The sequence below is a fragment of the Anopheles stephensi genome, chromosome 3, assembly GCF_013141755.1.
Source record: "Anopheles stephensi strain Indian chromosome 3, UCI_ANSTEP_V1.0, whole genome shotgun sequence".
Lineage (NCBI taxonomy): Eukaryota > Metazoa > Arthropoda > Insecta > Diptera > Culicidae > Anopheles > Anopheles stephensi.
Genome location: NC_050203.1, coordinates 71638860 through 71658392, shown reverse-complemented (window position 1 = coordinate 71658392; position 19533 = coordinate 71638860). Strand labels below are relative to the sequence as shown.

Here is a 19533-nt window from a genome sequence, read left to right as displayed (position 1 = left end):
CTAAAAACATAAATTTGAATTCCTCCGAACCGGACAATATGCGTTGTCAATTTGAGACAGCGAAACAAGAGAGCAGGATAGCCATAGAGAGCGAAAGAGACAAACAAGCTCGGAAACACAAAAAAACACGACCGCGCGCAGAGAGCCAAACGTTCCCCGCACGATCCGATGACAGTTTGCATTTTTATAGAAAAGAAGAGTTAACTTCTGTGTGTTTCTTTCCACCAGTAAATGCCTAGTGTTAACTGTTTTAATTTTCTCCCATCGGATGCCAAGTGATCGAAAAGCTTCGATCCGAAACACCAGCTTCAGCAGCGCCAACAGAAGAAGCGAAGAATGCATGACGCCCCGTGCGAATACGTGAATTAGTGTGTGCGGGAATTGCGTGTTGTTGCTGCTGTGTGAGAAAGTGATTTGTTGGGAAATTTGTTTGTAAGACAAATTTCCTCACCAAAAACGACAAGCGTATAAAGTGTGCGTGTGTGTGCGCGTTGTCCCTCCTTCTAACCCACACCCAGTGGGTGTAGTTTTCTTTTTGGTTGGGTCCTAAAAGTGGGCGCCGTGTAGGTTTTGTGTGTGTGTGCGTGCGTTTGCGTCTGTGCGTGCATTTTGTAGCCTTCCCGCACGCCAATAGTTTGTCGATGTGTCCTAGGATATTAGAATAATGAAACCTAGCTTATGCTACACCTACTGCACGCTGTTACTGGTATCGCTAGTGTCCAGGTAAGTTCCGGCCGACGGGTGTCAATGGCCTCCGCGTCCTTTGACGCCACCACGGTGGAGCCACCGTTCGGGCTATGATGCAATCGTCAGCGGAAACGGCTCTCCCGCACGGGTTTCATGCCGCTCCCGCGGTTGCCATGGCAGCCAAGGAGATATGAAACACGTATTAATTTCGATTTTATTTTTAATTCCATCTTCCTCTTCCTAGTTGCACGCTGTTCATCATAGTGGCCTCAGAGACGCTGAAGCCAACCACTGGTGACGATCAGCTGCAGCAGCACCACGGTGCCGGATCACGCGAAACGGTGCATGGCCAACACCACCCGGTGCAATCTACTGTCGGTGCAGACAAAGGATCGAATGTGTTCTCCCCCAAGCGAGTGATATCCAGTGGCATCGAACCATCTGCCGGCCATGTACGGACTAAAAACAGTTCTCCCGAAGATGGCCCACAGGGAAGCGTACCAAAGGTGCGACCGCTTAAAAAACCATCCCGCGGTAAAGTGGGTAAAAATACGCTTAAGAAAGATATCCTGACTGAGAAGCCAACCCAGCAGCAGCAGCAGCAGCAGCCGGATGAACCACCGGATCTTAAGGATGTGATATTTTTGGACACCATCTCCAAAAACGTTGGCGTCACCAACAGTGGGTAAGTGTCGGTAAATTTGATTCCCTATTCTGATTTGTTTTAGACCATTCAAACGGTACATCCGGCAGCGCTTCACTTCAGATGATAAGACATTGCTTTGTCCGTCCTGATATGAAGCGTCGGTTGATGCACCTTTTTCCTATCTAAATTGGGTGGCAAATGACCTTTTCGAAAAAGCCAAAGAATGACACGATCGAGTGGATCGAGACGATACCTCAATTACAGGGCGCTATTTTAAGCCGGCCGACAGGTACTTTCTTCTGTCAAAAAATGTCAAAAATTCATAATTCTTCGCGTGAAGGTCAGCCCGCGGCTGTTCACTTTTCTACACGTGCCAATACGCACGTGTTGCATATTAGTTTTTCTTCTCTCTGTGGTTTATGAGTAACCTTGCGCGCAAAATCACGTGGTTTTTACATGTACGGATTGGTATGTGCGTTACCAGTGTACGACGCTTTTGCCTTCGTGGGATGCCACACAAGTGGTAGGCTTCTTAGCCTTGCTTGCCTCGTGATAAGAAAACTGGTCGCTTTATGGAATAAAGTACCCGCAAGCTTGTTTGCCAAGCGGGTGGAAAATTGGGCTATTCGGAAGTAATTAAAAAAAGCCTTTTCCGCTTGATGGGAGCCTTACAAAACTGCACACCACCACCTTACATTATCGCTCTTCAAACTTCATCTCCCGGTGGTGAAAGTATAATGTAAGGTACAATAAAAAACCACTGCTAACGGTGGTGCATTTCATGGTGCACTGAACGCACACATGATGATACCTGGTGGGGTGAGGGAAGCGAGCGCCCAAACCAATCGACCTTGGCATGCAACACGTTACGTACGGTTGTTATTACATTCCAAATCGTTAAATGACATAGAGACGCAAAAAAAAGGAATGTCTGTACTTCAACACACGATCCGCAAACAAAAGATCGTGAAGAAGAAGTATTCGATGATCGACGGAAACAGACGAAACGCCTACGTATTAATTATTTAAGACTTGTGCTGTTTACTCTAGCGTCTTGCAATCCTGCTTTATTCTCCACTTGTAACACTCCACTTGTAAAGTTTTATTTACACGTGCGTTAAAATAAATTCACTGTTTGGAGCTCAACTTGTTGAAGTTGCAATGTAATGGATCATAAATTTTTATAATGATCGCTGGCTAGACCCGGTACCGCCACGGGTAAAGATAGAGCTCTGTTTATGTAATAGTCGTTCGCTGGAGATTGGTCGAACAGAGGGATGGTATGTTTTTTGCAATATTTCTTATGCTCCAATTATTTTGTGAATTAAATTGTAAAAGAAAGCGAAATTTCTCGAATAATAATTAGAATTTATATAAAATGCTTACGAAGCACAGAAACGCTTCTGGTTCAAATATTTGCACAATAAGGGTGACATCTTTATAGACCAAGGTCTTTGGCGAGCAGCTAAAAAACTGGAACAGAAACAAACATCAAACATAAGCAAAAATACAACTCCTCCCCCCAGACCTTTAGTACGCGAGTGTAAGCACATTTCATCCATTTTATCATACCTTGAACAGAAAAAGCGGGCCATCATTTTATGCAACGTTTCATCAGCCCAGAGTCTCTTTATCGTATATAAACCGTGACGACGTAACCACATACGAAGCTTCCGCATGGGACCCCCCGTTGGTGTTTGGTGTTGCATTCTAGAGGTCACCGGGGCCCGGGAAGGTTAACGGACGCGGCGAGTCACTTTATCATTACAGGCAAGTTTTTTGAGGTTGTGACAGGTTGTGGGGCTTTATACCACCCCAGACAGAGTGTTGTGACGTCGTCCCCAATCGGTTCCCCCCCATTTGATGATTGAACCAGGCGGGGTTTGAATACCTGACGTCTAGTGTCGCGTGACGAACTTATAGTTCGGTATCGGCTGATTAGGTGTAAAGAAGAAGGTGTAAAAAACCATCTCTCTCTACCCTTCCTTGAGATTGCGTCTGTCAGTGTTATTACATAGATACGCGCGTACTGGCAGAAGGTTTGTTAATGGACGATTGAAGATGTGTGCTAGTTTACTTTTACTAACCTTTTTATTAACGTGCGAGACCCAGTTGAGATTCGAACCAAGAATGGACCATGTTGCAGAAGCTATACGCTACCGATCGTTCTTTTTGATCGTACTGTGAATACTGAGCTAATTCCTATACTAGTCTAAGGCTTGCATAAACTAATTGATGGAATAATGTATGCATAAAGACTACTCAAAACTCAAACATTTATGGTTGGCAGAAATATTAGACCATTTAACCATTGCGCAGTTATGGATAAAACAGCTTAGGAATTACAATTGGAGATATTCTCGTACTGCGAATTCCTGATGATCCTAATCCTGATGATCAGTTTAGTTGCTTCTTAACGTCCTACTTCAGGCTCTAAAACTATCCCTCTCAAACCTGGATCCAGGTATCAAAGTACTCGAATATAAACAGTGAAGAATATCTTCGAATATATGGACTTCGTGCTATGGTGCCCGTGAAAATGTCAATCTGCTAGAAGACCTCAACCAATATTCTGCATCCAAGACTCTGTAGCAATTGCATGTCCACGCTCAGAAAGAGCAGAAAAAACTATAACATTTACTTAAGCTGAAACCTTTGCTAAGGTGCCTGCTGATTACCGTAGAACCAGCCAGAAAGACACTATTTTTATAATATTTTTATTTGTTTAATTGGCAATATATTTACGCGTCTATCTTGGTCTAAGCATATTGCTGGTGGACAAAACCGTAACTATTTCTTCTAACAGACACGGCCAACAGGAATGCCTACAGAACGGGCCTGATTTACACAGCTGGACATGTGAGAACTTCAGCCCCCGAGTGGCAGCCTTCACAGGAACGCCAAATAGGGTACTTCCTCTTGGTGAACCGGTTATACCGCCATAACCATCGGCAATACTTCTCCCGTAAGTGCGTAGGCACAACAAACCCTTTCCCCTGAAACTGCAACGCTGAGACAGTATTTATCCACGTCACTACTGTTGCGAGAGAGAGAGAGAGACTCAAGTAACTCAAAAAAAGAAGTACTTAAAGGGTTAGCATAACTGTTTAATGCTAAACATTGGGGCAAACCGTTCACCGTTGCGTTATTAACTTTTCTCGCAAGGCGCGTGAGCAACACGGGAAGATCAACCGAGAGAGAGCACAAAATGATGACGTTTGCAACACGGATCCGCGTACTCATCTCCATACCCTGGTTCTCCATGTCACCAACGCTTGAAGTGCTTGATGTTGGGGCACGATGTACACTCTATGGTAGGTTGCTGTGTTGGGTGTCGCACAGACGACGACGACGACGAAACTTTAGCCGGGCGCCATCGTTGGCATGATTATCAACGCCGGAGTCGGGCACGAACAGCACAGGGGGGTAGACGAGTGCAGCAGGCCTCCCTCTTTCACCAACCCCAACCCCGGTCGGTCGTCATCGTCGTCGTGCGTTGCTGTTGCGGTTTACTGACGCGCTGGTGGTTCGTTCAGTGTCAATTGAGTTGTTCATTCGTTCGTTTCTGTTTGTTCTGCTCGTGCTCGGAGGATAGCGCGTGTTGCTGGTGTCGCCCCGGGGTGTTTCCCTGGCCATTGGTCCCTTATCAAAGGTCTGTGGGCTACTCTTGGATGCCCCTTTCATATTTGGAGCTTTAGTGCAAATTTATTTGTGTCGCTAGAGTCGCTTGTGTAAGTGGAGTGAAATTGGCAAGTATTGAGCATTAAAAAGAAAAATCCTGCACCAAGAAAACGGGTGCGGTACTGTGGGCAGTTCGCCACTTGAGGCAAATAAATGCCGGGTCGATATTATGTCACACCACGGCACGGGGTTTGGATGCGACCCAAAGCAAACATAAACCAGCATCATCGACATTGACCGTGGCGTTTCGCCTGTTGGCATTGCACACCATTAAGAAAAAGCGCATAGTGAAGTGTTGTGGTGTAGCATAAAATGCATTCATTCTTGGTGATTCATCAAGCTCTCCCACCCGAGGGGGAACTCGTGGGGAGAAATCAGTTGTGCATTCTAGTGCGTGGTATGCGTGTCGTGCATCGTGTCGTGCTCTTCAAACCTAGCATGAATGTTGAGATAAATCTCCCTAGCGTGAGTTCTTGTAGGGGGGAGGCTCAGTTTCTAGTGAAAAAAAAAATCGAATCGTGTCTAAAGAGTGTGTGAACATAAGCTAATGGTGCACAAAGTAGTGTTAAACTGCATCTTCAAAGGTTGTGATATCTAACTGTGCTTCATTCATTTAAATCATCACGGCAAGCAAGCAATTGAGTGTCGAATAAAGGCACTCTCGTCCCTCGTCAGACACAGTGTTAGTGTGCAAGTGCAATGTGCGGCCGCTAGAATGCCACCAACATTTTGTGAAGAAGAGCGGTGTGGAGCAAATTGTTTGGATGACTTCATATGCAACGTGGAACTAGCACAAGATGGAGATTAAGCCAAGTCTTAATTGACCAAGAATTCAGCTTGACGACGCAATCCTCCAACCGTTGGCTTTTTGTACAATAATTTAAACGTTCTCCAGTAATTGATTTGTAAATGGGAGAGACCTCCAGATGTTAGAATCATCTTATTGGGCTTATTTTACTCTCCTTGGGAGTCTGGAATACATCCCAACAAAAGCGCCCTTTATTGGATGATGCTGATAAGTAGTACAAAATGGATATCGACATGTTTAGAAAAGCGTTGGTTTGCACAAATCGCACGACAGACCTTCACCACTTACCACCATCTCCATCTCCAATTCGTGCGTGAAGTTTCGCCCAACCGCGTTGATAGTGAAGAATTGGTAGGAACATGTGCGACCAGAGGAGGTTCTGTGGTGCCGTCCCACTGTTAATTTTTGCTTGGCTGGACCACATCCAAATGGAAGTTTCATGTTGACCCTGCTTGCTTCTTGCTGCCACACACATACACACACATTACATTAGAGATGTGTGGTGTGAAAGTGTAATCACTAATGCGAGGGCGTCGGAAGCCAGCGTTGGATGCCAGACATAAATGGAAATAATGAAAACAAGTGGTGTGTTCGTTTTATGTACGGCTGTGGTCATTGCTCCAGTGGGTCGGTCGGTACAGTTTGTTGGGAGTGGGCACGCACCCCCCTCCCATCACTTGCCTATGTTGAGATAGGGAATGGGGTGTGACACAACATTAAATCACCTTGAAACTGAATTATGATTGTTAGGAAAGTGGAAGATGAAGATCCACTGAAAGTGGAAGATGAAGAGATCAAATCTCAACTGGAACTCTTCTTCTTCTTCCTTGGCACTACAACCTCGAGAGGTCTCGGCCTGCCATTTCTGACTTTCTGTGACTTAGTTTTACCCTTAGTAAAGTAGTCAGCCCTATATGTACGCGGAGGCGGTCTGGATGGGATTTGAACCCCCAGTCTGTCATGTAAAGACCGGCACCGCTGTCGCCTCGGCCACCGGACCGGACCCAACTGGAACTTATCAACCATTTATTTAATCAATCGACTAAAAGCGTTCGTAATTAAAGTATCTCTCTGGCGGATTAGTTTCCGGTGTTCCGGTAGTGCGCAACCCAGGAGAAAGCATTCAAAAGCTTAAAGACAAGAGGTGGGAAATCATTAGTTTTTCCAGCTCGCATAATCACGGTTGACCACGTGGAGCCGGTGCTGCAGGGTGTTCAGTCTCAATCTCAGTCCACCATGATCCGGAGCCCAGTTTTCTGACGCAATGCGGCGCTCGATGCGGCTCACAGTCCGCGACTCCAGATCCCTGGGCGGAGTTGGAACGTGAGTGAGTGTGGTGAGGCAAGCAAAGACCAAAAACGGCAGCATCCATTTTTATACCCGCGTAATGCTCAGTTCCAGTTCCAATTAGCTGCATTTTCGGTTTTCGGATGATGGAAATAGAGAAAAAAAAACGCACCAAGTGAAAGTGAAAGCATGAGAAGGAAGGTGTTGCTTGAAGAAAGATGACATAAATTGCATTTGCTGCTGGCTTGTGTGACAAGGGAGTTTTTCTTTTCGCGCCAGGAGCTTTGGAGCAGTTCAGGCAGCTATTGAGTAATCGGACGAGCTGGAGTTGGATGGTTGGGAAATGTAAATTTCTACCTACCCAGCTACCAGCCCCGTTTTTTGTGAGGCTATATGACCTCTGGAATGCAAAATTCAGTAAAAGCCAAGTTGCGGTTGCCAGCGGTGAGCTTCAAAAACCGGTCCTCCGATATTGTTGCCAGGTGGTGACATTTTCTCGGCTGACTTTAGAAGTTGGCTGTGTTCGGGACCGTGGTAGAACGTTCACTTTACGGCCTCTTTTTTGTCATTGGAACCTGGTGAAGGTTGAGTAAAAGGTATCGAGCTTTTAAAATTGACAGAGAAGCAGTGGTGTTTGGGAGCTAAAATGCGGCTTAATTCTTGAGAGTGCGTGAAATCTTTTCGTTGGGGCAGTAAGAGCTCTACTCCAGCAATGTTGACTGTTGACAGCTTTTGTGTGTGCGTTAATGACTAGCGTTTTCATCTAGATAACAACTGGAGCACTGTCATCATGCGGTGACATTCTTATACTGACGTCGTTCAATTATCTGGATATGCCACTGTGACAGCGCTAACAAATCGCTTTTTTCGATCCAACATTCCCGTTCTCACTCCTTGGCTGACAGTACAGTAACGCCCAATGGTTCTCTAATCTACAAAGTGCGCTTCGCAACTACTGCTGTTGCATATTTAATGTGTCCAAAGGGTTTGTTGTTCCGCTAGCTATTTGAGTGTCTATTTTTCTACACTTCGATTCCCCCACACCACCCATCGGCAGTACTTGACCCTTTTGCTCTTGGCATTGAATCCGACGGAACTAATCGATCCTATATCGATCGTGGTCGGGTACGACGGACGGCGACAACAAAGCGAGCGGACTTTGTTGGCTGTGCCGAACCGGTGCTGGCTCCACAATGGCGGATGGCCCTGAAAGATCACCAAATTGCGTCGCAAATGAATTGCTTGAATTTTAAGCAAGCAATCTAAGCAAGAGTGTTATTGGGTATGTTGTTGTAGGCACGCTGCTCGTTTGGTTTTAATTTTGGAAGTCTAATCAGAGCTCACAGCTCGGCGTGGAATTCGAATGAAATCTCACAACAACGTTCGTAAGCTGATAAGAGCTGTAGTTTTGTGTTTGCGGTTTTTGATCGCCTTGAGAGAAGGTGGGGATGCTTCTAGACGACCCAAAATGACGTCCGTAAGCGTGGTTCTTCCCCTATTCGATTACTCAATTTGCGATCGATTATCAATCGTAGTTTGCAAATGTGATCTTAGGTCGGGCTAACAAACAATCTACAAGATCTGTACTCATCTTCAAAGCAAGCGTCCGTCTCAGGCATCTTTTTTATATGCAAACCCCGTTAGGTATGTCCCATCCCCCTAGGTTATCATCTTGGCCGCGAGGAATTTAAACCTTCACACTTGCAATGCACGTCGCTGACGATGATTTACAGTTCTCGCGACGCTCGGCCCCACTAAACTGTTCAACGCCACACGACCGGAATTACTGTGTTGCAGTCTAGTGTGTGTGTGTGTGTGAGCTGTTGACGATACACAGCAACCACTGAATTCCACCCCCCCTTCCAATTTCATCCCCCACACTGTGGCGCCTACGGTAAGCAACAGATGACGTGGACAAATCGGGATGCGCTTCGTAGACTCGCGCTATTTCGATTATCGCAATCGGGTTTCGTTTTGTTTGTTGCAAGGGTGGGGGTTAGGGTAGTCAGTAATTGCTAGCTAGGAAATTTAGATACTCCTTATCGGAATAGTATCGGAGAGAAGGTCGTTCCAAGAACCGGTGTTCTGGATGTTCTAGAAAAACCAGTTGCAGCATGGGATGAGTTAAGCAAAATCTTCTAAAGGGATTCATAAGTTCATTCATATTGTTACCAGCCAACCTTTTTCTGGTTTCTACAATCAAAATCTACCCAATCTTGGCATCAGATGGAGATGACTAAATCTCTTCTAATCACAACAGAAATAATAGTAGCACAGTCAGTTGCTCACTTGCCAAAAGTGTCGTTGTGAATGGTAAGGCTCATTGAGTGTGACAATGTGATACTTCATATGCAGCATATGTATCTCTTGCAAGATGCTTACGGGGAACCGTTTCATTCACTTTATCCTCAATGACTGTAGCATGCTAGCCGTGGGTATAGAAATTTGATCAGAACGATAAGAAATTGCGGGCTTCATGTTGCGGTTCTAAGTGGACGATTTTGATGGTTGTTGGGTGTACAAATAAGTAATTATTTTTTTCACTCGTATTATGCTATGCGGAATGACCAGAGATTTAATTACTCTTCAGCGCGTTTAAAGGTCTTTCGATCTACGCCAGTGTCTGTAGCTGTGGACATTATTTGTCGTTTTACTTTGAGATCTTCTCTGAGTCTTTGTAAAAATGTAACTGATCATTCCATACAGTATTAATTATAGCTTTTTAGCCCTTGTGTCGATAACTATGAACGTCTAGGAATACTCTCGAAGCCTTTTGAGGGGTTTAGATAGGTAGTCCTACAGTTAGGTAGACCTTCTTGTTCTTCTTCTTCTTCTTCTTATTTCTCACTACAACCTTGAATCTTGGTCTCGGCCTGTCAATTCTGTCCGTCTGGTGCGGCCATGTGAAGACCGGCGCCGCTGTCGCCGTCGACCACCGGACCGTCCCAAAGGCCTTAGGAAGTCCTTCAGCCAATACAATTTAAACCCATGAAAAAAGAAGACAATTTATTTAATTTCTTCAGTCGAATTTTATTTTACAGTACATAATTTCGAGTATTTAATGCGCTTTTAACTTTCCCAAACACCCAATCATCTCACGTTTGCTTGACTTGGCAAATAATCGTTTACAATTAGCATTCCCTGCAACTCGACACTCCATTCGCCTCGGTGATCCAAAAATCATCATCCAAAACGTGTCGAAAATCTGTTCCCATCTGACAGACGTGTAATAAAATAGCTCTGCAATTGTATCACATTTAGAGGGAATGATATTTCCGCCCTTTTTTTGTGGCTAGCAGAAGCGTTTGGAGAAGGCATCATGTTACGGCATCTCGCGCAGCACGTTTCGCAGCAAACACACTTTTGAAAGTATGTTCCGCTCATTAAAATCGGAAGACCTTGAAAGCTCCGATTCTACGATGGGACGGGAAAAAAGGGTTGCTGTTGAGTGATTTTAAGATACGGATGAAAGCCAAAAACGTGGGCGTACGAGATGTGTTGTTCGGGAGATGTTGTTGTGGCGTATTTCACCAGTTCACGTGCAGCACGCCCACGTTGTGTGTCAGGCGGAATTGATGGCACAACCATTTTTTGTTTTTGCCTTCGAAGCTTTGTGCCCGAAGAGTTGCTATTAAAATTTCCATAAAAGTGTCTTATCATATTTTTAAAGCGTCTATCATTACACGACGTTATCGGTGTTAAATGTTCCGCAAATATTCCGGTCGGGGTTTTTTTCTGCTTGCCCTACCGTTTATATCAGTTTAGCTAGTTTTTTTTTGTTGGTTGGTTAGCTCCACGTCGTGCTACATGTCGCGCAATTCATGCACAAACAATTTGCTCCCATTTAACGAAATATTGGCATGCATTTTCGCCCGGTTTCAGCAACCCTTACTCGTGTCTGACGTGGGACAAGCGCGCTATCATTTACCCGGTTACACACACATGGATAATGACTAACCGTGTTGTGCGTTATTAGCCTGTTTAAAAATTCAGTTCCAGTAAAAGTGCCTGACGACAACGGTGACACCAAGTGCACAGTTCCCGGCAACAGTGGTTGCCTGTGTCAGCAGCTTTCGGTACCGATCATAAACAGTGCGTTCTTTATCAAAACCGTAACGCTTCTTTTTTCGCGGTTTAGCATCACACGAGATCGTGATCTACGTATTAAGCGCGAGACTATCTTGCACCCAGGAGGTTTGCAGGAGGTTATGTGTCGTAGACGGACAGCCGAACGGAACGGAACGTTAGTCGGTGCCATTGGTGGTTCTATGTGCCCGCGGGTCGTCGGATGCTTCTGCTACCATCAACGGTCGATGTGTACATGGTGGTGAATCTGTATCTGGTTGCGTTCTGCTACGTTAAATGGCAGCTCTCGATGTGGTTGGTCGGTGCGATCGCGGAACGGGCCGGAAGAATGCGTAAGCTTACCGTGCTGGTCACCTTCTGCTGGGTTGCACTGATCTCCCAGATTGTGGCCATCTCGAACCTCTACCACGATGGGTAAGTGCCGATGGGAGAGAGTGGACGTGTTAATGCTATTGAAGATGGGATTCTAGCAATTAAAGTATTGTGATGTGAATCACATCAAATATCAAATTCAAATCTTTGATAAATGAAGACAAAAACACACACAAAGTTCTAGATATGGGCTATTTTCTTATGTGATACACAAAATGGAAAACTCCTAGCGAAATTGATAATCACGGATAAAAAAGTTACATTTCCCCGAAGGCCAAAGGCGATTTGGTCCCCCTTGTCTACTAGTATGTTCTATAGTAAATCGCGATGCTATGTAGCATAACAATTTTGGTTCAACAAATGTGTGAAATTTAATGAAAAAATGTGGTGTTAAATTTCATATTTAAAAATCATACAAAATAAACTTTCAAACTTTTTTAAACACCTGACAATGTTGTGTAAATTTGAAAGTTATTTGTCATTTTAAGTTTTCTTAAAAATCTTTGAAAACTTCAGCCTTAATGCTTAATATTGTTTAATAATAATTGTTTAAGATATAATTGAAACGTTATCATACGGCGGGACCGAGGTTCAAGTCCCATCCGGATCATTCCCCCGTAGCGAGCACTGATTATCCAACGTGGTATCATTAAGTCAAGTTAAAATGGTAGGCATGTCCAAAATGGTCGTTAGACCAAGCAGAGAGAGAGAGAAAGAGAGAGAGAGAGAGATAATACTTGAATCTTTAAATTTAATCCTTAAATGTCATAATTGCATTAAGTAAATATTTTTCCGCCAATCCATTGGAAGCTTTTCCGGCATCGGAAATGTGTACAAAAGGCACTAATAGAGACGTGATGTTTTGGGGACATTCTTTTCAGCTATTCTGTACAAAAATTAACTCCAAAAAATTATTTTCCAGTTTTCGTTTAAGTCCTCCAACAGTGATAAGACCAAATCAAAAGAAGTCCCGGTGTAGCGTTAAATGTCACAATAAAACAGTTGCTTACAGTGTAAACAACAAGAATGTTTCAAATATTTGTTTCGTTAAAATGCGCCCAAAAAATGCACATCTCAACATCATCACCCGGGTGTGTCAGCGCTGGCCGATGGATGGTATGCCTTCAATTGCGTAAACCATACATTTTTCACTCCAACAGTCTAGTAATGTATGATGGTGGCAGGAAGTTTTCGTTAGCTGATGAAGTTAAAAATAGTTCCTCCAAACAACGTGCTGCGGACGAGGCACGCTAGCAAGTGGACAGTAAACTCTACAGCCAACTTGCGACCGGTTTGGTAATGTCATCTTGGTCGTATGGTCGTATGGCCGATCCTCCTATGGTGGTGTACTTGAAACGATAGTGAACACTGTTTGAGCACAGTCAAGGTTAGGGTACACCGTATTTGAGAAGGATAGCGTGGCGTGTACACAACGACAGTATCGTCACAACATGAACCAAAAGCTGGTGGGGTCAGCGACGAGAGCATCGCCCATATTCGTTCGCTTATCACGTGTCATCTCTCGTGTTGACAGACTGGGCGATCTTTGCATGCATCAGGAAGCGGCTTTCTGTTTCGTTTGATTTGCTTTGCTCTTGGTGCATGATTGAGCATCGCTGTGAGCAAGTCTCGGGATCTCTCAACTAGAAATCTGTTGAGGTACTAGTGATCTATTGACAGTCGGAACTCGGAGATTACTGTAGGTTGCGATTGGACCTTAGGGGGAAGTCTATTACCGTTAGAAATACATGGTCGGAACGAAGTCTGTGAGGTACGATCAGTTGACGGCGATCAGCCTTCATGAAGTCAGTGAAAGTTTGTTTCCAATGATTTTCTATAATTTATTTGATATCGTGTTTATAATAAGACTGTCAGTAGCTAAGCTCGTCCGACGTGTATGGCAATTTCGTCTAATGGTTTTCCTTCTTGTCTGCATCTCATTTTAGGTTACAAGACATTCCAGGACCACCATCGATAATCACGCTGGTGGACAATCAGCACCATGAGCTGAACAATATCGAGAGCAAGTTGGAGGAAAACTTGGAGGCAACGTTGAAGAATCTATCGCACAACAATGTACACACTACTGTGCAAACAACCGTTCCGTTGCACGCTGATGATCACCAACAGTTGGTTGGCGTTACTGCAGGCGACCATCTTGTGGATGAAAGCAATGGAACGATCGAAGAACAACTGCTGCCCCAAGAGAACGAACAGCCGTTATTGGTGCTGGTTCCCACTCAGGATCCGGATGCGGCATCATCGGGATCCAGCCTTCAACAACCGGCGGGTGATTCTTCGACGACACAAGAACCATCGAATGAGGCACCACTCGCCACCGATACAGCAGCCGTTGTACCACCGAAACCGCTCGAAGTGAACCTAACCGAAGAAAACCCGATGCCAGTGTTCAGCGAGTGGGCCCAGAAGCAAATGGCTGAGGCGGAGAAAAAGCTGGGTGAAGTCGTGAATGCTTCGGCCATGAAGAAGGGCACTAAACCGGCGGGCAGTAAGACGGGCGGCGGTGCGATGAAGCTACGGGCGAAGAATTATGCTGCGCCGGAATGCGGGGCAAAGATTATAGCCTCCAACCCGGAAGCGCAAAGCACCGGTTCGGTGCTTACTGCGCCGAAGGATGAATATCTGCTAAATCCGTGCACGAGCAAGATTTGGTTCGTGGTAGAGCTGTGCGAACCGGTACAGGCGGAACGGATCGAGCTGGCAAATTTCGAGCTGTTCTCATCGTCGCCGAAGGAGTTCAGCGTGTCGGTTAGCAATCGCTTTCCGACGCGCGATTGGGCCAACGTGGGCCAGTTTACGGCGAAGGATGAACGGGACGTGCAAAGCTTTCAGCTGCATCCGCATCTGTTCGGGAAGTTCGTGCGGGTGGAGATACTGTCGCACTACAATCAGGAACATTTCTGTCCGGTGTCATTGTTTCGCGTGTACGGCACGTCCGAGTTTGAAGCGTTCGAAACCGACAACACACCGTTGCAGCCGGAAGATGATGATGATGATGACGACGAGCTGGTTGGGTTGACAAATGGCGTTGGGGGTAAGGAACTGTTGCAGTCGGGCAACGGTGGCATCAGCGTGGAAGGAGGAGCTTCTAAAGAGGAGCATTCTAAAACACCTCTAGGAGGCAAGCTGACCGAGGAAGGATCTTTGGAGAAGCTGGGCCACGATGCGGCGGTCGGTCGAAAGGGAGGCAAAAATCCGAACAACATCCTAAAGTCGGCCGGTGAGGTGGTAATGAACATGGTAAAGAAAGCTGCCGAAGCACTGGGCAAAAGTGGGAACGATAGTAACGATTCGTCGATCGGTGGCACCCCAACGGAACGGGTCCCGTCGAGAGAGGGAGGCGTGTCGGTCACAAGCGTACCGACGAACCTGCCAGCAGCAGCAGCAGCATCATCACCCTGTGTTACACTAGCTTATACGATACGTTGCGTTAACTGCACCGACCATTTTCGGGCTCGTCTCGAGTCCTTGATGAATTGCAAACACAATCTTCTCACTAGTCTACTAGGGGTGGCGCGCATCGAACGGTCGTTCGATTCCGCCCAGCATTTTCTATGTGCCAACGTGTTAGGATTTAACTTGCCGCGGTCGCAGCAGGGCGAGGATGGGCAGGGTGAACCGGCGTTACCAACGGTTTGCCTAAATATGCGCTACAGCGTGCTTAACCTGTTGCCGGACGAGCTGGTGGCCGGGCTGTGCAATGCGGTGGCATTTGATCTGAACCTCATAGCGAAGTCACAGCAGGTTGATGTCGAGGACAAGCAAACAATAGACGGAACGGAGCTGAAAACGAATGAGGGTGATAGTTTGTTTGAACACGGGCGTGGTGATGACGGTGCCAAGAACTTAGCTAATCAGCAGCAAGAGGAGCAAGCAACGGGACCAGGACAATTAGCCGCTGATATAAACGTTAGTTCAAAAACCAATGAAAATGAAAACACATCAGAACAGCAGCGCGGCCAAGAATCGGAAAATGAAAGCAAAGAAACGGTGGTGACTGCGCCGGAGGGTGGAAGCGAACAGTCTCTAGCGGAAAATGATTCCAAAGAGGATGTGAACATGTTCAACATTGCTACCGAACCGCCGACATCTACCACCATCGCGCTGGAAGCAGCAGATCATGACGAGGCGGCTCCGACTGCAGAAGGCACCAAAGACCAGGACCAGCAACAGCAGCAAGAACACCGGGAAAAGGAAGACTACACCAACAACCACCACCATTGGGAAGCGATTGATGAGGGACTACCGTCCGAAATGGCAGGAACGGGTCCTTCCGGTGGGTTTACGACTGGTCCTGCCGCCACCGCCACTACTGCCCCGTCCGGAATGGCTACCGGCCATCAAAAGGTGCAGCCGGAAAGCGTTTTTCTGCGATTATCCAACAGAATTAAGGTAAGGACGGTAATAGCATCCCCATTGCCATATACCTCACTCCGTACACTTGTTCCATCTCTCGTTTTTAGGCGCTCGAGCGAAACATGAGCCTTTCGGGCCAGTATCTCGAGGAGCTGAGCCGTCGGTATCGCAAGCAGGTGGAAGAGTTGCAGCATTCGTACGCCAAAACGTTGCACGAAATCCAGGAACAGAACCTCCGGATGGCGGACAGTGAAGCGAAGCTGCGCGAAGTGAATGAACGGTTGCGGCAGGATCTGGTAGACTTTCAGGCGACCGCTACCGATTGGCGCAACATAGCCCTAGCGATGCTGGTGTTTATCGTACTAACGCTCGTCATCCTGCTCGCGATGGTCCGGTCAGTTGCAAACGGTGTGAACCTTCTGGCGAATGGGCATAAGCTGGACGGGCGGCAACAACCCGCTCCCATACCACAGAGCGTCATCGATCGTGAGCTGGCCCAGGTGGGTTCGGATGCGAAACCAATCCGGGGTCGTATGTTGCGTAGAAAATCGATCGACGGAATGCCAACGGGCGGTGCCGGTGTGGATGTAACCGGAACCGGAGTCGGTAGCGTCTCGGGGATCATTATTGCGACTGGCGAATCTTCAACGGGTGCCACTAGCATGTCACCGGCCCGATTGCGCAAAAAGAGACCAAGCGAGGAGGCGCTCAATATAAGCGGTACGTACGTGAACCTGTTGATCGATGACGGGGAACCGGTACAATCGCCGCCGGTAGCGCTGGAACGGAAAAAATCGAAACACAAGCACCGCAAAGTGTCCGCACCGTCGATGATGGCTGTGAGCAGTTCGACACCTGTGAATCACGAACCGGCAAAGCGGTCCGTATCGATGATTGAACCACCGGAGCAGCGTACTGCCGAGCGTACGCCCGAAAAGGAACGCAGCGGTCGTATCGATGAGCTGCCGTATCTGGAGGATAACGATGAGTTTATAATACCGACGGCAAGCGATTTATCGTACGATGAGTATGTGCCCGGCTCGAACGCTTCCCCGGGAACGGACGCCACCGATATGGAGCGGATCGCTAATGGGACGCCCAGCCGGAACGGGAGTGTGCCACCGCAGTTGCTAGCGGGTGCCGGTGACGCAATGGAACCGAAAGCGAACACCGCTACTACCAAAGCATCGCGCCGTCTATCGTCGCCAGCATTTTTCAAAAGCTCCCTGCTACGGTCCAGCCTGGGGTCGAAAAAGCGTTCGTCTAAGAAAACTATCAACGGTAACAGTAGTAGTAATAATAACACTAGCAGTAATAGCAGTAGTAGCAATAGTTCCAACAGTAGTGCCGCCCCGCGAGAGCTCGGTGCGGGCGATGCTGGAGGGTTAGGTGAGAGTGGCGGTCGAAACGCGCTGGTCGACACCAGTTGGTACCGTTGGTGGTCGTCGGAGCAGAGCAGCAAAATGTTTTCCTCCTCCTCAACGCCTTCATCTAGTCAGGAGGTTGCTGTCGTCCCATCGCCACCGGACAGCAAACACCGTCAAAAGATAGGAAAAGCCAGTTCAGCCAGCCCACCGTCCGATGGTTCGAAGGACCGGAAGCTCGAACCGGAACCGGTGAAGCTATCCGTTTCGTTTAATGGCGACCGGCCGGCGAATGGTATTGGGGGGACGGGTGGGAACGGTTCACTGGAACGAAAGTCCAGCCGGGGCAGCATACGACGATTGTTCCGGAAGGTGTTCTGAGGTGTACAAGGATTAACCTAGTTGTATGCTCGATATTTTACCGATAGAAAGTACTAAGCAAAAAAATAGACTGACGCTAACCACCTCTCCCTGCGTGGAAAATTCCTTACGGGAAGGAGGTGAATTGTTTTGCCGAAAAGAAGGGCCAAAAACGGGATTAAGAGAAGCACGCGCTTTGACACCCTTGTTGGGTTGACACCCTTGTTTCCTTGGAGGATATACAGTCATGTAGATGCAAAACAAAAAAACGGTTCCTTATATCTCTCAACACTGTGTACACTCCCACTCGCTGTTGTTATATTACTTTCCTTTGTACCCTCTGTTGTGTATTCCTTCTCTTATTTATGTTTGGATGTCTGTAGAATAACCTCCCGTTGCAAGTGGTAGTGCGAAAATGTCGCTAGCTTTACTGTTAGCAATAATCTAGTGATGGGCAAACTGAGTCAGAATGAGTGAATGAGTTAAATCTGAGCAATGGCTGAGATGATTTAACTCAGCAGTTAAGAGTAATTTAAACTGAAGTGAATGAGTTAGAAGAGTGAGTTAAATCTCATACTCACTATTCAAGAGTTAAATCTCGAGAAATGATTTAACTCTCCGTGTCGACAAATTACTCACTTAATACGTTTTAACTCACTCCCGTAAAATATAGTAAGTGAGTGAAAACAAAGTGAATCAAAACGATTTGAGTGAGTTAATTCGAAGTGAGCGAGTTAAAATACAGTGAGTTTAAACACGGTGAGAGAGAAGTGAGTCGTCTGCGTGGAGAGTTGAATCATTTCTCGTAATTAAACTCCTACAAAGTGAGTATAAGATTTAACTCATTCATTCGGAATTAATTCACGTAACTGAGTGGTTATTCCTATCCCTGGAATAGTCCGCGAAACATACTATAGTAATGTGTAATAGGGATATTAGTGTTCCAAGTAGTGTCCGTTCAGCGCGGATAAATCCTAAACCATTTTGTTATCGCTCTTGCCATTTTAGGAAAAAAAACACAATTCGAGTTATCGTTTCGTTTTGTGATTTTGCGAAGAAAAAGCAAACAAAAAAGCCCCTTGAATACGTGTCTTGTTCTTTGCCTTAGGTGTGTACCGTTCCCCCCCCCCCCCCACCCGTCAAATGAATGTTAAAGTGAAAGTTGTATGTGTTAAACACGTAACGAGGAACGTAAATGGGCCAGTGATTGCATACGGGGGTTCGCTGTTGTGTTGTTGCATTTGTATTAAAAATGTGCTTTTTTTTTATTCGGATAACCAAAAATTAGATTAATCAATTCCCCGGGTAGACTGAAGGGTGATGAGGGAGAGCTAAATAAATTATCCAAAATTGCAGCACATCGTATCGGTATCAAGCCATAGCTATTCTCGGATCTAGGTTTCTACGGTTTCGAACTCTCGGATCGCAAAGCGGTTTTAAATGGTAAACAATAAGGAAGCTTAATCTGTACCCCGATAAAAAAAAACCGATAAACAAATAACAGTACCAACCGATGTTGTTTAGTGGATTGTGACACAGCACTAGTTTTCGTGGTTGCACTATCGTAGGCTTTGAAGGGGATGCGACGACGAAGAAAGCAAAGACACACACACACACGAATTGCACGTAGCTTTTCTTCGGCTTTGGTTCAAATTGGAAAATGTAATAAGAGTTGCTCATAGGGCGGAGATGGCTAAGGTGAGAGGAATCCCTGTCGTTGAAACGTTTATGTAGAAACCGAAAATAAATTATTTTGTTATCAATAGTAGCTGTTACTCACAGTTTTAGGACAAGTGTAATAGGATATTGGGGACGTTTGAAAGAAACTAAACCTTTCTCTTTGGGTGTATTACATCTCCTTTGGC

At 46.2% G+C, this 19533-nt stretch overlaps 2 protein-coding genes across 15 annotated transcripts in view; both read left to right on the top strand.

The window, feature by feature from the left end:
- Positions 1 to 19533, top strand: part of LOC118514290 — a 163555-nt gene that overhangs the window by 23323 nt on the left and 120699 nt on the right. The window lies entirely within an intron of this gene.
- LOC118514287 (SUN domain-containing ossification factor) lies at positions 115 to 19436 on the top strand. Of its 7 annotated transcripts, XM_036061034.1 has the most exons (5): positions 4860 to 4985; positions 11103 to 11185; positions 11248 to 11609; positions 13514 to 15980; positions 16052 to 19436. In XM_036061034.1, exons 3-5 carry the CDS (start codon positions 11398 to 11400, stop codon positions 17687 to 17689), a joined length of 4317 nt encoding a protein of 1438 aa, XP_035916927.1. In that variant the 5' UTR covers positions 4860 to 4985; positions 11103 to 11185; positions 11248 to 11397; the 3' UTR covers positions 17690 to 19436. The 7 variants fall into 7 exon arrangements, with proteins under 7 accessions (XP_035916923.1, XP_035916927.1, XP_035916925.1 ...); XM_036061030.1 differs by lacking the exons at positions 4860 to 4985; positions 11103 to 11185; positions 11248 to 11609 and adding exons at positions 115 to 723; positions 932 to 1372; XM_036061032.1 differs by having other exon boundaries at positions 11103 to 11609.

What these genes read in the sequence shown, in the direction of transcription:
- LOC118514287 (XM_036061030.1), top strand. Translation starts at nt 665, where the DNA reads ATGAAACCTAGCTTATGCTACACCTACTGCACGCTGTTACTGGTATCG. An exon ending in CTGGTATCGCTAGTGTCCAG is followed by an intron (nt 724 to 931) that starts GTAAGTTCCGGC and finishes TCCTCTTCCTAG; the next exon opens with TTGCACGCTGTTCATCATAG. An exon ending in GTTGGCGTCACCAACAGTGG is followed by an intron (nt 1,373 to 13,513) that starts GTAAGTGTCGGT and finishes ATCTCATTTTAG; the next exon opens with GTTACAAGACATTCCAGGAC.